At 29.1% G+C, this 19,465-nt stretch overlaps 2 protein-coding genes across 5 annotated transcripts; one reads left to right on the top strand and one right to left on the bottom strand.

Annotated features, from left to right (window-relative positions):
* Window positions 1-329: 329 nt before the first annotated feature.
* On the bottom strand, window positions 330-16,042 carry LOC135923427 (ribonuclease H1-like). Of its 3 annotated transcripts, none has more exons than XM_065458277.1 (8): window positions 15,965-16,042; window positions 15,819-15,921; window positions 15,674-15,771; window positions 15,618-15,634; window positions 15,459-15,572; window positions 15,126-15,408; window positions 14,822-14,949; window positions 330-557 (listed from the first exon to the last, which is right to left on the bottom strand). In XM_065458277.1, exons 1-8 carry the CDS (start codon window positions 16,017-16,019, stop codon window positions 477-479), a joined length of 879 nt encoding a protein of 292 aa, XP_065314349.1. In that variant the 5' UTR covers window positions 16,020-16,042; the 3' UTR covers window positions 330-476. The 3 variants fall into 3 exon arrangements, with proteins under 3 accessions (XP_065314349.1, XP_065314272.1, XP_065314424.1); XM_065458200.1 differs by having other exon boundaries at window positions 15,126-15,434; window positions 15,476-15,572; XM_065458352.1 differs by having other exon boundaries at window positions 15,126-15,434; window positions 15,476-15,572; window positions 15,969-15,988.
* LOC135923302 (uncharacterized) lies at window positions 5,759-7,164 on the top strand. 2 transcript variants are annotated; one of them, XM_065458080.1, is made up of 3 exons: window positions 5,759-6,511; window positions 6,638-6,967; window positions 7,010-7,164. In XM_065458080.1, exons 1-3 carry the CDS (start codon window positions 5,927-5,929, stop codon window positions 7,136-7,138), a joined length of 1,044 nt encoding a protein of 347 aa, XP_065314152.1. In that variant the 5' UTR covers window positions 5,759-5,926; the 3' UTR covers window positions 7,139-7,164. The 2 variants fall into 2 exon arrangements, with proteins under 2 accessions (XP_065314152.1, XP_065314081.1); XM_065458009.1 differs by having other exon boundaries at window positions 6,614-6,967.
* Window positions 16,043-19,465: the final 3,423 nt, after the last annotated feature.

Here is a 19,465-nt window from a genome sequence, read left to right as displayed (position 1 = left end):
AAATTACTAAAAATTCTTAAGGAGTACTATATAAATAAACAAATGACTAAAAACAACGTATTAACTATCTGTAATATTAGTAATTTTAATTAAGCTTTAAGTTCTGAACATCTAATAGAATTTTTACCCTTCCGAAAAAAAAATCAAGATCTACCTTGTAACATTAAAACAGCTTTGTATCCCGATCCCGACTCTTGGGACATGACCCGATCTTCTTAAATTGGTCACGTAACCAATCCTGACTCGGAAATTTAATTACTCAGTGGTGAGGTTCAATACTCACATTTTAATCGTCATCGACTTCGAAAACAATTTTACATTTTATCAAATAAAAGATAAATTATTTTATTATTATCCAAGTACCCATTAATATAATGTAAAATATTTTAATTTAAACATAACATATACGATATTAAAATCAAAAATATTATATACACTATTATTTTTAATAAAAATGGCATCTAAAAAAAATTGAATTAAGATTTTGATGCGCCTAATTTAGCTAAACGATCGGCAGCTTCATTTCCTATATTACCCATATGGCCTCTGACATAAACCTTAAATATTATATTTTTTGTAAAAGTTTATAAATATATATATATATTCAATCATTTATATTTCATAAGAGTAAAATTAAAAACGAAATGTATATAATATTTAAAGTTTCCTAAGATTTGATAGTATATTCAGAGACCTGAAGGCCCGGTCATAAGCCTAACTCGTATTTTAATTTTTTAAATACCCGGCCGGGCCGGACCGAATATTTTAAAATTAAAAATAAATATAAAATATTTTATGGGCAGAGCCTAAAAATATAAAACCGGGCAATGGCAAAAAATTTTTAAAAAAAATAATCCGGGCGGTGCCGTGAAAATGGTACCTCCAGATCTCGGTTATAAATAAAACTAGTAAAAAAAATTTATCTAATTTCAAAAAAAAATCTGAGTCCTTTTTCAAAATTTACATAAAATAATCACACGGGCATAGGGGTAGCCAAATATTTTTTCCCCAAGGAGGATATGTAAGCTTCGTTTTCCCCAATCTTACCTGATAGGGTTACATTTCGCCTGCTGAAAAAGCGTTCTATATCCATTTTTTAGCAAAATATTTTTTTTTTCGATCATTTATTTCTTTAAGTGTTAACTTGATCTATATCAACAATAAAAAGGTTAAGGAACTTATATTAAATTATCTCCATCATTATACTGTTCTATACCCAATTTTAAAAATATAATATTATAATAAAGTTCCATAAACATAAAAATAATAAGAATTTTTAAAATAAAAAAGTCAGGTGATTTATCTCAAAATATCTTAACTAATAAATCTAAGCAAAATCTACTTATCAAAAAATAGGAGTTACCGATTCAAAAGCAATATTTAAAAAAAAAATCTATCAATATTTCATTTCCCCACCATTTTTAGAGGAAATGTTAAACTTCTGATTTATCCATCATCAAACGAAGGAGAAATATCTGATTCAATCTTCATTCTTAACGGATTAGCAGCTAATATTGTAATATATGGAAAAATAATATTTTTAAAATAATAAATAGACATACAAACAAAATGCATTTCTATTCTAAAAAAATCGACTCATTAAGCCGTTTTTTCGACTCCGGCTCGAGGTGGGGTAATTCAACTTGTAAAAATTTTATATAGAAAATTAATAGTTAGTTTGAAAAATAGAAATAAATCATAATTATTATGGGAAAAAATGTAAATATTATAAATCCTTTTGCACAATCTGATAATATGCCAATCATATTTTATTTACAATTCAATAAACCATTTTTTTATTGTTATTTAAATTGCGATACTTTTAAACATCGTTTGTTTTATAAGTGAAGTTTTTAAGGCGTGTTTGCGTTAATGGTAAATAATACATATAGTGTACTGAGTCCGTTTAATAATTCTTAAATATTATATTTTTGTCTTGTCGATATACGTAATTGGGAAATATTTTCATATCATATACATTGACAAGTAGTGTTGTTAAACGGCTCGTTTTGAGCCGATTTTTTAAAATGGCTAACTCAATATTTTATCCAGAAAAATATTACGCAAGCCTGAAGATTTTGTTCATATTGAGTTAGCCGTTTTTAAAAATAGGCTCAAAACGAGCCGTTTAACAACTCTATTGACAAGGTCTCACTTTTTATATCAATGATTTATTTATCATTAACTTTATGATGGCGTTAGATTTATAATGACATATTTACAAGTGTATTCCATTGAGGTAAAGGATATAGTACTTATCTCAATGTTAAGGTCTTTGTTATCTAGAATGCATATAAATTTTATTTATCATTACACTTGTAGGATTTTTATCATCTCTTTTTCAGCATTTTTTGTTTAGTTTTCATATAAATTATTTTTTTTAATGATTATATATAATTCGACATTCCTCTCCCAAAATCCTACCTTCCGCCTCATCGTGGCGGGGGAGTGGCAACGTCTTTTGGCGGCTAATGGAGGTCTAAAAGGTTCCCTGTGATCTGGGTCTAGAATAGGATCAACGTCTCCTTGACGGGGTGTAAAAACCACTTAAAAAGGTTAATGTCAGGAAGGGCATCCGATTGTAAAAACCTTGCTACAAAATTTCCCTATGGTTACAACAAAGCATGGGCGGGGTACAGCCCAAAGTACCCCGTGGGCCTCCTCATCCGCCTACGACAAAAAGAAGGATGGGAAACCTGGAGGAACCACTATTCATGAAAATGAAACTTATGACGGCCATAAACGACCATAAAAAGTGAAGAAACCAGTTTACGGGTGATCGAGTTAGGGTCGTGACATGGAATGTTGGGAGTTGACGGAAAGAGTGGGAGAAGTCGTCGATGTATTGCACAGAAGGCATATAAGATGTGTGCTGCATACAGGAGACTAGATGGAAAAGAAATGGGACCAGAATGATTGGCAAGACTAGCGAAAAGTATAAATTCTTTTGGCGAGGAGGTAATGATGGTAAGGCTAGAGTTGGGGTATTGGTTGAGGAGAAATTGGTAGAAAAGGTAGTCGAAGTGAGAAGGATAGACAACTAGATAATGGTTATCAAGATGATTTTTGGTAGAAAGCTATATAATATTATCTCGGCATATGTTCCTCAGGTTGGAAGAAGCGAAGAAGAGAAAGATATATTTTGGGACAGTCTATTGGGGGTGACATCGAGACTGGTAAATGAAGAGGGGATTATCTTGGATGGTGATCTGAATGGACATGTGGGAGCGAGTAATGAGGGTTATGGAGGAGTACATGGAGGGTTCAGTTACGGTATGAGAAATTTGGAAGGAGAGAGGATTTTAGATTTTAGTGATGCTATGGATATGATTGCCTGTAATACCATGTTTAAGAAAGAATCAGAGAAGCTGGTGACTTATAAGTCGGGTAGTACCAAAAGTGCAGTGGATTACTTGTTATTAAGGAGAAATGATCGATGTATAGTAAAAAATGTGAAAGTGATACCGGGAGAGGAATGTATAAATCAATATCGACTAGTTGTAGGAGATCTCACTCTTTAAGGTGCCAGGGTCACTAAAAGAAAGTTTGTCCCAAGGCTGAAGGTTTGGAAATTGAAGGAGGAGAATGCTAGATGTCAATTCAATAAGGCATTGGCGATTAGGGAGGCGGAGGTGGCACAAGCATCTGGGGTGAATGACAAGTGGGAAGCCATGAAGAAAGCCTGGGTAATGACAACTGAGGAGGTATGTGGATGGACAAAAGGGCCGCCTAGACATAAGGAGACTTGGTGGTGGAACCCGGAGGTAGCGAAAGCCGTGGATGAGAAACGGAGGTGTTTCAAAGTATGGTAAAGAAAAAGTGATAATGATATTTACAAGATGGCTAAAAGAAATGCTAAGAAATTAATAGCGACGGCTCAAGAAGAAAAAAGACATGAGTTTGCTAAAGAAATGAAATGCGCTGATGGAATTGGAAATATGGTTCAAATGGCAAAACAATGTCAAAAAAGAGGCAGGATGTGATAGGTGTAAAGTGTTTGAAAAATATGAAAAGAAAAATGGCGATTGATGGTAGTGGTATTAAGAACACCTGGAAGATTTACATGAAAGGACTTTTGTATGAAGAAAATGAATGGGATAATAATATTAGTTGTGCAAAGGTAGAAGGTTCAGGGTGTAAATTTGGCAAGGACGAGATAAAGAGAGCAGTTATAAAGATGAAAAAAGGGAAGGCATCGGGTTTATGGTGGTATCAGAGATGTTTAAAGGTTCTGATGATTTAGGGATTGAATGATTAATGAATTTAGCCAATCAAATGTCACAGAAGATACTATTCCCGAGGACTGGCGAAGAAGTATAATTATCCCAGTATACAAGGGGAAAGGTGATCCTTTAGATTGCGGGTCTTACAGAGCTATTAAACTCTTGGAACATGCAATGAAAGTATTTGAGAGTGTTAGAGAAGCGGTTAAGGGAACAAATTAAAATTGATGAAATGCGGTTAGGTTTTACATCGGGAAAAGCAGGAATTCGAACCGAACCCGAACCCGGAGAAGTGAACCCGGGTTTTTAGAAAAAAACTCTGAACCCGAACCGAACCTAAACCCCATTTATAAAATTTCCAAAACCCCGAACCGAACCCAAGAATTTTATTTGAACCCGGGTTCAATCGGGTTCAGTGTATTATTTAAAATCATATATTAATATATGTAAATACAAATATTATATTTTCAAATTTCCAATTAAATGAAGTCTTAATAAATTTTAAACAATTTAATTCATTTATGCCATTTTTAAATTTATTCTCGATTCCTATTGGAGTGTTAAAAAATTTTAAACAATTGAATTAATTTACGCCATTTATTTTTAAATTTTTATCTTATTATTCTTAAAGATTATTAATTAGAAGAAAATGGTTAACAAATCAAAGTAAAAATTATTATATTGTTAATTTAAAAAATTCTAAACATCTAACTTAAAAATTGTTAAATGTAGGGCAGTTTTTGTGAACTTATTAAAATGATTTTAAAATTTATATATGCTAATCATTTATTTTTGGTTTAGTTTAATTTTTACAAGATATTAATGAAGTGCATATTATAAATGAAATTAAATTTATAAATATCTCTTTTTTAATTCTGAAATCATTGCTATTTAAAAAAATTGTTCTCTTTTTATAGATTTAAGATTAAAGATAAAGTCATATTTGATAAGCATTTTACCCTTAATAAAATAGAAAAAAAAATCAATATGTTCATATTGCAAAGTAAAAATGTCTGGTAATCACTTGTCAAATTTAGAAAGACACCTGGAAAGAAATCACAACAATGAATATTTAAATTATTTAAATGAAAAAACCAAATATCAGGAATTGTTATTGGCAAAAAAACCTAAAATTAATATAGAAACCTTTTTTCCAAAAAAGCATATAAGTATAAATATATCATCTAATGATTTGATGAGTTCTATACTAGAACTTGTTACTGTAAATGGCCGGCCTTTATCAATTATTGAAGATTCGGGATTTCAAAGAATTATAAATCCACTCCTATCTGGGCTCAATTTAGTTATAAACAAAGAAAATTTATCCAGAACTATTAATAAAACAGCCCAATCAATTAGAGACAAAATATCGAGAGAGGTAGAAGGAAAATTAATAAGTTTAAAAGTTGATGCAGTTCAACGACTAGATAGGTCAATTCTTGGTGTAAATATTCAATTTATATCAAAGTCCATTATAAATCTGAGGACTCTTGGAATTGTAGAGCTGAAAGAGAGATGTACAGGAGAATATATAAAAGAGAATATATTAAAAACTTTACTAAAATTTAAAATTAATATTCAACAAATATACACAATTACTTCTGATAATGGTTGTAATTTTTTAAGAGCTATAAAGCTCCTGCAACCTGAAACTGATTATGATATAAGGAGTGAATCAGCAGATGAGGAAAATATGGATGTAAATGTATATAAATATGATATTGATGATATACAAAATACTTTTTTATCAACTATTATATCCTATCCGATTTATAGTGTACGGTGTGCACACACTTCAGCTGGCACTTCAAGATGCTATAAAATTATCACCTATTGTGGAAACCATTGCAAAAGCTAGGAGCCTAAATTTAAAATTAAGACATCCCACTTACCAAAAGTTATTAAAAAATATGAAACTCCCTAAGCCTGTGTTAGATTGCCACAGATGGCATTCAACCCATGATATGTTAGAAAGGCTGATTTTACTAAAACCCAATATCGAAGATTTTTTTACAGAGCAATCTGATTATTTATTGACTGAAGATTGGAAAGAGATAATAACGATTGTTGAAATTTTAAAACCGCTAAAAATCGCAACCAAACAATTCCAATCTGAACAGTTAACACTGACAGATTTTTATGCAGCATGGTTAAGATGCTGCATCGAACTGGAAAAAAATCCAAACCATTTTGCTCAATTACTATATTCTTGTCTTAAGAACAGAGAAGAAAGGTTTATAAAGAACGAAATTCTCTTAGCTGCCATATACCTGGGCCCAAGATACAAGGTTAATTAAAAGCTTAGTAAATTAATTATTTTAGATTTATATTAAAATTGTTATTTTATGAAATATTTAAATATAAACAATATAAATCCTTAAATATTACAGGTATTACTTAGTGATGATGATAAGATTTGTGCGAAAAAACATCTTGTCAATTTATGGAGACGAATTAAAAGCTTAACAACGCCAATTTTATCTGATGATATTAGTTCCGATGAAGTTATTGAACAAGAAGATGATTTAGAGAAATTGATACAACTTAAAGAAAGGCAGGAGAAAATACTTAAAAGAGGGCCAACGATTTCTGAGAAAAGTATTGGAACAATAATTACTGGATTTAGCGATTATATAAGATTAGATAAGAAGGAAAATATTTTGCATTTTTGGGAGTCTGCTAAGCTGGAACACCCTGAATTATATATTTTATCTATAATCTTATTTGCTGTTCCTGCAACCCAAGTTAATTTTTCATATTTTCACATATAAATACATTTAACATAGGTTAGCGTTGAAAGATCTTTTTCACATTTGAAATTCATTCTTTCACCACATAGATCGAGGATGAGTGAACAACTCTTGGAAGATATTATGCTAATACGTCTAAATAAAATTTTTAAAATTGATACATGACTATATGCTTTGTATTTTTAACTATATTTGCCTATAAAGAAAATAAAAAATTTATTTTTTATATCAAATTTATGTCTAGTTTTTTATTATGATTTAAATATAGAATTTTTTTTATCAACTCAAAAATTCTTGAACCCGAACCGAACCCGAACCGAACCCGGGTTCAAAAATATTTTCCTGAACCGAACCCGAACCGAACCCAACTCTTTTTTTTATACCCCGAACCGAACCCGAACCGAACCCGGTCTAAAATTTTGTCGGGTTCGCATCCCTGGGGAAAAGGCACGACAGATGCAATTTTTGATTCAGGATAAGTATCTTGCGAAGGAAAAGAAACTCTATTATGCGTTTGTTGATTTGGAGAAAGCATTTGATAAGGTGCCGCGTGAGATTACTAGATGGGCCTTGAGAAAATCAGGTGTGGAGGAATGGTTGGTTACCGCAGTGATGGCAATGTATGTTGGAGCACAAACAGCAGTACGGACGGATTATGGTGATAGTGACAGCTTTGAGGTGAAGGTAGGACTTCATCAAGGATCCGTGCTAAGTCCATTATTATTTATCTTAGTAATGGATGTGGTGGCTAGAGAAATGCGTGAAGGACTTCCCTGGGAGATATTATATGCAGATGACCTTGTATTAATGGCAAATAGTGAGGGAGAATTGAGGGATAAAGTTAGTAAATGGAAGATGACTATGGAAGCAAAGGGCCAGAAAATGAATGCATCAAAAACAAAGGTGATGATTGGTGGGGAAAATCTAAAGATGGAGGAATCCGGTAAGTGGCCTTGTGGTGTATGTGGCAAAGGAGTTGCTAGAAATTCTATCCAATGCGCCAGATGCCAGAAATGGGTACACAAAAGATGTAGCGGGAAAAAAAGGCAGTTTGATGTTAGAAAGAATGACCTTTATTTGTAGAACATGCATGAAAGGGATACATAATAATGATAACCTAAAAAATGGTGGTCTGGATATTGGCAATGGGTTAACCCTAGAAAAAGTGGATAAGTTTTGTTATTTAGGTGATATGCTAAACGCAGATGGTGGTGTAGATTCTGCCGTTGTTGCAAGGATCAGACAAGCTTGGAAGAAGTTCAGAGAGATGTCGTCTATTCTTACAAATAAAAAAGTTTCTCTGAAGTTAAAGGGGAAAGTTTACGTAAGCTGTGTGAGGAGTTGTTTAGTTTATGGCGGTGAAACTTGGGCAATGAAAGCGACTCACGAAGCCAAATTAGAAAGAACAGAGATGAGGATGGTTAGATGGACGTGTGGGATATCTCTGAGAGAGAGAAAAACTAGCAAGGAATTGCGAGCAAGATTAGGTATAGAAATGATTGATATGGTAATGCGACGAAATAGACTAAGATGGTTTGGGCATGTGGAACGTATGACAAAAGATGACTGGGTAAAGAGATGCACAATGATGGAAGTAGGAGGATCAAGACCTAGAGGAAGACCCAAGATGACGTGGACAAATGTGATAGCGGCGGATATGAGAAGCATGAATCTTACAAGTATTGATGCTCAGGACCGTCAAAAATGGAAAAGAAAAATCAGAGGGAAAACTGGCCTACCCAGGTAAACCTGGAAATCGCCATAAAACGGAGAAGAAGAAGAATAATTCGACATTCATTTGTTGTATTGTAGCCTTGTTCAAAAAAATTCTTTGCAAAGTATGTTGTTTGTTTTATTTTTTGCTTCATTATTCTTAAGAATTAATAAAGTGATTTAGTAATGAATACACTTGCCTTGAAAGACGATAATGGGTGTATAATGGTGGAATTTAAACTTCAGATCCAAATTGATCCTTTAAACCTGTATTAGTGTCATTCCATGACAAATCAACCACGATTCGGCCGACCCCCTTCGATTTTTTTAAAATTTGGTAAGCAAAGAAAGGTGAATGTAACTAAGAAATAGCCAAAATTTTAGCCTCGTAACATTTATATTTTTGGAGATATTAGGGTTCAAAGTGGCAAAAATGTCGTATTTTTACCATTATCTGCCTTCATTCAATTAAGCATATCTTAAAAACTATCTAATTGTAAATAACAAATTTAATATCAAAATTACTTACAAAGATTCTACTTTTCGATAAAAAAAAAAAATTTTTTTTTCAATTTACGGCCATTTTATTAAATATATAAGGACTAAAAACGATTTTTTAGAAATTATACGACCTTCAATTTTTTAAAAAAATTTAGTAGACAACACTGAACTCTTCCTTTATATTTATAAAAAAAAATTGGTCTGGGACGAGGCCATCTTCATTCTCAAAATCGATAAAAATGTTTAGAAAAGTGTATAAATATTTTCCCGAAAGGGGGCGTCTTTGCGTAAATTTATATTTAAATCAGTTTTTAATGGTTTTTTTTAGACTATTTGATATAATTTAAAGGATTATTCATCTTGTAAATATAAATTATAATATTTTTCACTTATGAGGCTTTCATTCAAGTATAGAAATTATCTATCGATAAAAGAAAATCAATTTATTACATTATTATTTATAATTATTATATATTTGCCCATATAACATATATTTAACGAATATTAATAAAATATGATCTACCAAATATCGATGAATTTTTTAAAATAATGTGATCGTCGCAAAAAAAAAAATTTTTCAAAGTCAAGATATATTATATTTTTTTTGTGTCTCCATATTATGTACATTGTATTTATTGTTTTGTTTTTACCAAAAAAAAATAATATATGAAGAATTATAATTCTTCCATTGACGTGGAAAAGCTAATAAAATATTACAAATATTAATTTATTATTATTATAAAATTATATACAAAATAAAAGTATCATCAATAACCCAAACAATATAAATATTGGATCGGATTTTCTAAAATCGGCATAGCTTTACTTGTAAATAAGAATAAATGAGTGTTTCAATCAATAAAATAAAGAAAAATTTAAAATTGATTAATCATCAATAATACACTTGCTCACTATATTAATTCATTTTTTAATTAATTTCTTCGTATTTTAAAAAAACTATAATAAATTCTAATTATTCTTATAATAAATTCTAATTATTCTTATAATAAATTCTAATTATTCTTATAATATCAAAGGTAAAAAAATTATTTAATTGAAGTGATAAATTTTATAAAAAACTAAATGAAAATAATTAATAATGTCTTATAAGGATATTTTTGGTTTTAAAACTAAATCAATAATTTTTTCAAAAATTAACCAGTTACTTTCTACATCAAAATAGGGTTTTTGGAACAAAAAATGATTATACCATATTTTTACTAAATTTTATATAGAATTTTACATGAATAAATAGTCCTGAAATACTAGGTTAATTTAAATTATAATTATTTGTTTTAAGTTATGATAAAATATATAATATGTAGAGCGAGCAAAATCAGATTAGTGATATCGGTTATTTGGCCGATATCAATATAATATCTGCAATATCGTAGCGGATTAACCCCCTAATCGGTACACCTGTAATTATTAGATATTCGGTGATATTTTTATAAATTAATTTGTTTTATCATATAGAATTTCAATAAAATGAACAAAAATCTTATTCGAAAAACTAGATGCTGTAACCCTTTTAAAATACTAAAACATAATAATGTAACTACAAATCTTAGAAATGTACAATCTTGGATGTCACTTCACTCAGATGATAAGATATGTGATAAATGTCGAAGAAAACTCGGAACAGCTAGTAAGTCAAATGACGCATTTAAAGACCCTGATATTCATAATATCGAAGAGAACCTGGCTTATGAATCAATTAATACATCATTGATAGAAATTGGAGAATCTCCAATAAAAAAGAAAAGGTTGAGAGAAAAAAGATATCCAATTAAAAAAATTACCAAAATAAAAAAGGCTAAAGAAACTCATTTAGATATAAATGCGATTGAGCCAGCTACTATCGATAAAGATGATGGTATTCTAAGCAATATTAAAAAAAAATTTTCACTCTTATCTAAAACTGATAAATATAAAATTTTGACGATATTACCAAAGAATTGGACAGTGTCCAAAATAATGAATGAATTTAATACAACAAAATACATGGCAAGACAAGCTAAATTATTGATAGCGGAAAAGGGATTTTTATCAACCCCTAACCCCAAGCCTGGAAATACTATAGACGAATGTACAGTTAAAATTGTACAAGAATTTTATTGTACGGACGAAATAAGCAGAATCATGCCAGGCAAGAAAGATTGCCTTTCAATTTTGACACCGAAGACGGAAAAAAGAATACAATACAAAAGAGATTAATTTTAGATAATTTGAAAGAAATTTATATATTTTTTAAAGAAATGAGGCCTGATGTTAAAATCGGTTTTTCGAAATTTGCAAGCATTCGCCCAAAAAATTGTATACTCGTAGGAGGTAGTGGTACACATAATGTTTGTGTTTGCAGCTACCACCAAAATTTTAAATTAATGATCATTGGATCAAATTTACCCAATTTAACCAAAGATGATATGTTGCCCATTAAAACATATAAACATATTTTACCCTTAATAATTTGTAATCCGCCTCAACCATCCTGTTATTTGGGCAAATGTGATAATTGTCCAGGGTCAACAAATTTACGCCACCAAATAGAAATATTGTTTCGTTCTAAGGACATCGAATTTATAACATACAAACAATGGCTTTCCGTAGATAGAACCACTCTTGAAACAATAACCAAGCCAGTAGATGAATTTATCAATGCCTTTTTTGAAAAAATGGAATCTTTATTACCCCATTCTTTTATTTCAACGCAACAATCATTGTATCAAAAAAATCTAAAATTGAACTTAGACAAAGGCCAATATTTAATTTTATGTGATTTTTAGAAAACTATAGCTTTATACTTCAGGATGAGGTACAAAGTTATCATTGGAATAGAGCTCAATCCACTGTTCACCCTTTTGTTATATATTATAAAGATAATTTAGCCAATATTTGTTGCCTAAATTATGTAATGATATCCGAATCTTTGCAACACAATACAATAGCAGTACATTATTTCCAAAAAACATTGGTAAATTTTTTAATTAATAAAATTTGTATGCCAAATAAAATTTTTTATTTTTCCGATGGATCTGCTGCACAGTATAAAAATCGTAAAAATTTTATTAATATTTGCCATCATGAGATGGATTTCGGGATACAGGCGGAATGGCATTTTTCTGCTACAGCACATGGGAAAAGTGTTTGTGATGGGATTGGTGGCACTGTTAAAAGATTAGCCGCTAGAGCTAGTTTACAAAGACCTTACTCAAAGCAAATAACCACATCATATGAATTGTACGAGTTCGCTAAAGAAAATATTAATGGCATATATTTTGAATATATGACCCAAGAAAATTATGATCACGAAGAAATATTATTCAGGGAAAGGTTTTCAAAAACGAGACCTATACCTGGAACACAGAAAATTCACACGGTGATTCCCACAGGTCTACATCAATTTAAGAGTAAAATGTATTCCAATTCAATAGAAAGTAATATAGAATATTTATCATATAATGATGAAAGTATCATTTTTGGAGAGATATCAGGGTATATAACATGTGTTTATGATTCTAATTGGTGGTTAGCCTTAGTTTTAAGGAAAAATCAAAAGGAGGAAGAAATATATATAAAGTTTTTACACCCATCCGGACCTTCTAATTCCTTTACATTTCCAAGTATAGACGACACTCTCTACTTGCCAAAATGTCATATCTTAACATTAGTTTCACCGTTAACTGCTACTGGCCGTAGTTACACATTGTCGTCACAAGAAAGTAAATGCGCTACCGAAAAATTAGAATCTTTTAAAAGTGAGTTATATATTAGATTTTAAAATTTATATTATATCAATTATTTTTAATATTTAGGGCTCCATATATGAAATGCTAAAGATTTTGATTCATATATTCAAGAAGTATAAATTTAGTTGAATATATTTTATTAATATTAATATATGTTATATTAGCAAAAAATTTTATAAAAAATTATAAATAAAGTAATAAATTGAATTTCTTTTATCGATAGGCAATTTCTATAATTGAATGAAAGCCCCATTTATTGTTATTTTCACTTACAAGATAAATACTCCTTTAAATTATATCAAATAGTCTAAGAAAAACCATTAAAAACTGATTTAAATATAAATTTATGCAAAGACGCCCCCTTTCGGGAAAATATTTATACACTTTTCTAAACATTTTTATCGATTTTGAGAATGAAGATGGCCTCGTCCCAGACCAATTTTTTTTTATAAATATAAAGGAAGAGTTCAGTGTTGTCTACTAAATTTTTTAAAAAAATTGAAGGTCGTATAATTTCTAAAAAATCGTTTTTAGTCCTTATATATTTGATAAAATGGCCGGAAATTGAAAAAAAAAATTTTTTTTTATCTAAAAGTAGAATCTTTGTACGTAATTTTAATATTAAATTTGTTATTTACAATTAGATAGTTTTTAAGATATGCTTAATTGAATGAAGGCAGATAATGGTAAAAATACGTCATTTTTGCCACTTTGAACCCTAATATCTCCAAAAATATAAATGTTATGAGGCTAAAATTTTGGCTATTTTGGCTATACACTAACCTTTCTTTGCTTACTAAATTTTGAAAAAATCGAAGGGGGTCGGCCGAAAATCTCATTTTTTTGCTCATTTGACATGGAATGACCCATTAACTGTTATTATTTACAGAACCTAACCAGAGCCATTATAAATTTTATTAGATGAACCTGAACCGAATCTCTCAAAAAGTAAGTGAACAAGTTCAGACCTTTTGATATCCCAACTCTTGTATATTCAAATATTTTTGTATATTGCTATTTAATAATGCTAACCACCCAAGTGAGCATATAGAAATATTCTCAATTGAATCTCCCTCTACTTATAAATATAATTTGAGAAAAGAGAATATTGAAAATAATAAAGTGTATAGCTTAATATAATCTTTTGGGAATAGGGAATAATTTTAACAGATGCATTTCAATTTACATAATTCTAATAAGGTTGGAAGTAAAAAAAAAAAATATACCAGTTTTTAAAGGTTCAAATTAAACGGATATTATTATTTCTTATGAACCAAACCTGAACCTTTATTCATGTCCAACACTAAACCAAACATAAACCAATATTCATTTTAAATCAGATCCCTGATTTAAATAGTATTAATTAACATACTATACTATATATATTAAATATCTATATTTTTCTTTATATAAATAATATATAGACCTAGGAAATTAATATCAAGATCTTTATCCTCGTTGTAGGTAAAGGCTATATTTTTTTACAAGTCCTCAATTAAATATTGCCTACATATCTAATTTGACCCAGGTTTCAGTTCACATGAAAATTGGAAGATAAAATATTATGCTATATTAGGAAACCATAGATTTTAGAAAATATCACAACAATATTGATAAAAGAGTGAATTGGATCTGGCATCCATATCACATGGTTTATTAATTTTACAAATTTTGAACTTTTTTTCCATAAAACTCTAGATATATCACTTGAGTAATGGAGTATAATAACTCAAATTATCATCAATTTGATATTATTATTTTTGAAATTAATTATTTCAGGAAAGAATAAGTAAATATTAAAATTATAAATTAGAGCATATGGTTTTAATGTAAATTTAATCATGAATATTGTTAATATATAAAACATATATGAGAGATAAAATACCCATCTTATATTAATCCCTTCTTTAATATCATCACTCAATGTCATAAGTTCAACTTTATTTTTGACATTTGTACCAGCAGATGTTTTCCAGTTTGAACTTTTCCATTTAGGCATCCACTTTGTGATTGCTAATAAAATTATAATACATTTAAATTTAATCTTATGCTTTAACAACTAAGGTAATCTAATATTTTAACCTTTAAGTTTAAATTTTTAAAGAAACAAAAATTATATATACAAAAATCAAAAGATTATAAAAAATTATTATAATATAATGCAGTTCAATACTAAATATAATACTTACAATTAATCAGTAAAAGGCTATCTGTATGTATTTCTAGGTTTTCAATTCCAAGTCTTTTAGCTTGTAATATAGCTATATGAGCTGCTTTAATTTCTGCTTTGTTATTAGTAGGTTTATCAGGTGCATTACAAGGTGTTTCAAGATTTTTAAAAGAACTAAGTTCAATCTCATTTTCAAAAAGAGGTTCACTGACATTTTTAATATCATCTGGACCCCAATAAACACCTATACCACCACGAGCTCCATCTAATCCATTAGAAAAACAGCATCCATCAACATAAACCTTCACATAGTTTACTTCATTTATATCTTTATATTATTATATAGTCATACTATTTTAACACTTGTACCTAAAGATTTTTTATTTCGTTTCTGTCTTTTTGGTGATATTAATTTTTTCTGATTATTTTTGATAAAAAATTGATTGTCCTTCTTAAGTATGACTTTCTAAATATTAAATAATTATTTAGCAAGTTTCAAACCATTAATTACTTCAGTTTGAAGGGAATCTAAAGTAAATAGTAATAAAAATATAAAATATCAATTACTCTTATTGCCATGCAAAAATTCCAGTGCTTCATTTTCTGTATTAAATTTCTTGAATGATGCATTTGAAAAACCTTTAACCATTTGTTTACAGTCATCCCTATTTATATTTTTCTTACATACAATATATTTTGATAAATAACTAACCATGTTAAATATATTCCAGGTTTAATTCCATTTTTAACAGCATACCATGGCATGACAGAAGGTAAATTTGAGAATCTAAATATATTTATATTTCTAGTTAATACTTAAAAATAATCATTAGAGGTAGGCATTCATATTATGCTTACATACTGCGTAATACTCATATATAATTTTTGTTGAAACTATAAAAAATTTGATCATACAGATTCACATTTCAAATTTTATAAAATGAATAGAAGATTTTCTATCGGATCTCGACCAGTACTAGACTTTGACCGGCCTTTCTATAGCCATGTTGGAAAATACAAATTGATATAAAGAATGAAAACCACAATTACATTTGATAATATGCTAAAGTTTAACTATAAATTTTATAAAGTCTGAATTTAATGCGTGTATTAATTCTCCAAATCTGGATTTGTCAAATAATAGGGGAAAAACACATGAGCAAAGTTAATTCTGAAGAAGTTGAATATTTAAAAGAAATAGTTGGGCAATTCTAAGTCTAAATACGGTGCATACATTTGATATATATAACTTAGAAAGAAGACACATTGATATTTCAGTTGTTGTCCTCCACGTTCATCATTGTGCCTTCTAAATTTAAGTCAAAATTATATAGGTTGCCGAATTATGATTCCTATAGAACTATCAAATTCTCACTTTCTTATTACCCTTTAGTTAAAATTTTAATTTTTTTAGTTTCATCTGGAAAGATTTTTTATTATTATGCTATTCAATAGATATACATATAAATTTATACGAATAAAAAAGAATAGCATCTTCATAAGTCGAATAAATAAAATAATCAACGTTTCATTGTAATGTGAATTCTTCAGATAAAATTATGGAAGTTTTACTCAATTTAAATTATCATCAATTTAAGTGTATCGTCTCTGATGGTGATACCCTATAAATAATTTTCAAATATATTCTTTTTCTCTTATAATTCTTTAACATAATTAAACGTCAAATTTAAGAATAAATAAATGGGTCATTTTATTACAAGATCTTTTTCAGTATAATAATAATAATAATCAAAATACTCTTTCTAACTGTTAAAAAATATTTAGATTATATGCATACAACATGCACAATACGTCTTTATATTAAAACAAATGGTAATAAATAATATATATGCGTAACATAGTATACAATTTATAAATTTTTTATTTTAACTCTGATGCATAAATCAGTTAAACGCTACTTTTAAAAGTAGCGTGCTACCGCTATCGCTATTTGTCAAAAAAAGTAGCTCTCTATTAGCTACTATTTTTTAAAAGTAGCTTTAGCTACTTTTTAAGCTACTTTGTATAAAAAAAATTTACAAACAAATTTTTTATTTTTTGCTTCTAGTGTTATTGTATAGTAAATATATAAAAATCAACATTTGTAAATATTAAAATATAATTAGTTTTGATTAAAAAAAAATTATGTAATAAAAATAAATATTTATGGTAATTTATTGCATTTTAATAATAAAATCTTTTCAATATTATCATCCTCAAGTCTAGAGCGACTATCAGAAAGTATAAGTTTTGCCTTATTAAATAATCTCTCTACACTACCTATTTTTAATATAAGGTAGATTATCAATAATTTTATTTGCAAGTACATCGTATTCTGGCATCCTATTATCATTTTGAGGGCTAATGCCACAGATCTTCTTTTTAAAGTTCTAGGTCTAGCCAATGGCCTGTGATTACCATATAAGCTCAAAAATATTTAATCAGATCAATTTATAAATATAAATAAGTTTTTACCTTCCGTTATGTGTTCAACTATCTCTCGTGGTAGATGTATATGATATCTCTGATAACTCTACTATTAGAGCATCTTTCATCATTTTAAAGTTATCTGCTATTTTATTCATTAGTATCTGGCGGCATAAAATTGTTGTACCAGGGGATAGAGTTTTAATTATCGTGGTAAATGATGGATTATCAATTAAGGACATTGGCTGAACTGTATAAATTATAAAATCAACAATAACTTTATCGGCCAATTTCTGAGAAATATTGTCATTTGCATTATTAATTAATTTGGTTTTGAAGTAAGCTATTCAAATTAATTATTTTTTAAAATATTTTATTGTCTTCTATATCTAAAAACATAGTATATATATATAAAAAAAGTTAATTGAAAAATATATAATATCACGTTTTTGTGAATAGTTAAATTATATCAAACACATCAATTTATAATATAAGATTAACTATTCAAATTTAAGATTAATTCTTTAAATTTATATATGATCAATCAACATTCCCCCTCTTCAACAAAGAACGAAGCTTCTTCTCAGCAGTCATCGAGAGCTTGTTGTCCCAGAAGTTTTTTCCCGTTTCGATTGTACTCGGTTTTATCTTGGCTAGCGCATAAGTCTCAAATGTTCTCGTAGGCTTGATTCTATCACGTAGGTTTGATAAAATCGTTTATTAGAGTTGCGTGAGTTTGTACATTTTTTGTAGGCTTGATATCCTTATCGTATGTTGTTCACATTTCTCAAAATTGTTATTATCATGTTTCATAATTAATCCAGTCGAATATTGGAATTTGGAATAAATCGGAATATGTAATTTGGAATAGTTGATCAAATCAAATATATGAATAATATGTACGAATAAAATTTTGAATTTCGGAACAATAAAATATATAATAAGGAATGATAATTTATGGAATAAGGAATAAAATAAGGAATGATAAATCATAATGATTATTATATTATTTTTATTAATCATAGCGTTTTATATTTTTAGCGTTTTATGCGTTTTATATTTTTAAATTTTAAGCACGTAATCTTTTAAGTAATCAGGTTTATTTTTAATTCTTATTGGTCTAATAATTGGTATCTTAATCTCATTCTTCGTGTCCACACTTCCCCCCTTAGAGGAATTCTTAGGGTCAATTTCATAATATTTTAAACTGTTTTAACATTCTCTTTTCCTTAACTGATCAAGATGCCTTCTTACTATCCCTTTATCAGTATAAACTTGAAACATGGTGTTATTCTCTTTAAGCTTGATGCTGCCTTTGCACCACGTATTATCACCCTGTTTCTTACACCAAACATAGTCTCCTCTATTAAAAGTTCGATTTCGTGGTAACGACATGAAGACTTCACCAACTTTATCCTCCAAAGGTTTTAATAAATCCCACTTTATTCTAATGTCGCGGTTAAACATTCTCTTGGACGGTGTAACTCCCGTAGTGTCATTCGGCGTGTTTCTATAGTTGAACAAAAATCTGTCCAGCGCAGTTTGTCAATCTTTATGTTTCTTTTCATATGAGCTTTAAATGTTCTCATCATACGTTTAGCTTGTCCATTAGATTGCTGATGGTAGGCCGACGTTAGTACATGTTTTATACCATAATTGCTGCAAAATTTTTCAAAATCTTTGCTCGTGAAATTGGTACCATTATCTGTAACAATGGTTTCAGGTATACCAAATAGTGAAATAGTTTTATAAATTTCCTTTAACGTGAATTCAGTCGTAATACTCTTTACCGGAACTATAACCGGAAATTTACTGTAAGCATCAACGATTATCAACCAATTCTTTGTAAAAAACGGACCCGCATAATCTATGTGTATCCTTTCAAATGGTTTAGTTGCTGCTACCCATGGCTTGTATTTTCTTTGGATTGTC

This window comes from Gordionus sp. m RMFG-2023, chromosome 1 (assembly GCF_954871325.1).
Source record: "Gordionus sp. m RMFG-2023 chromosome 1, tfGorSpeb1-WG-v2, whole genome shotgun sequence".
NCBI lineage: Eukaryota > Metazoa > Nematomorpha > Gordioida > Chordodea > Parachordodidae > Gordionus > Gordionus sp. m RMFG-2023.
This window is presented reverse-complemented; position numbering and strand designations above follow the sequence as displayed.

Coding starts and splice junctions, on each gene's coding strand:
- LOC135923302 (XM_065458009.1), top strand. CDS start 5,927: ATGTATATAAATATGATATTGATGATATACAAAATACTTTTTTATCAA. Junction 6,512..6,613: donor ACCTGGGCCCAAGATACAAG/GTTAATTAAAAG, acceptor TAAATATTACAG/GTATTACTTAGTGATGATGA. Junction 6,968..7,009: donor TTGCTGTTCCTGCAACCCAA/GTTAATTTTTCA, acceptor CATTTAACATAG/GTTAGCGTTGAAAGATCTTT.
- LOC135923427 (XM_065458200.1), bottom strand. CDS start 16,019: ATGATCAAATTTTTTATAGTTTCAACAAAAATTATATATGAGTATTAC. Junction 14,950..15,125: donor TAGCCTTTTACTGATTAATT/GTAAGTATTATA, acceptor TAATTTTATTAG/CAATCACAAAGTGGATGCCT. Junction 558..14,821: donor AAGGGATTAATATAAGATGG/GTATTTTATCTC, acceptor ATAATATTTAAG/GTTTATGTCAGAGGCCATAT.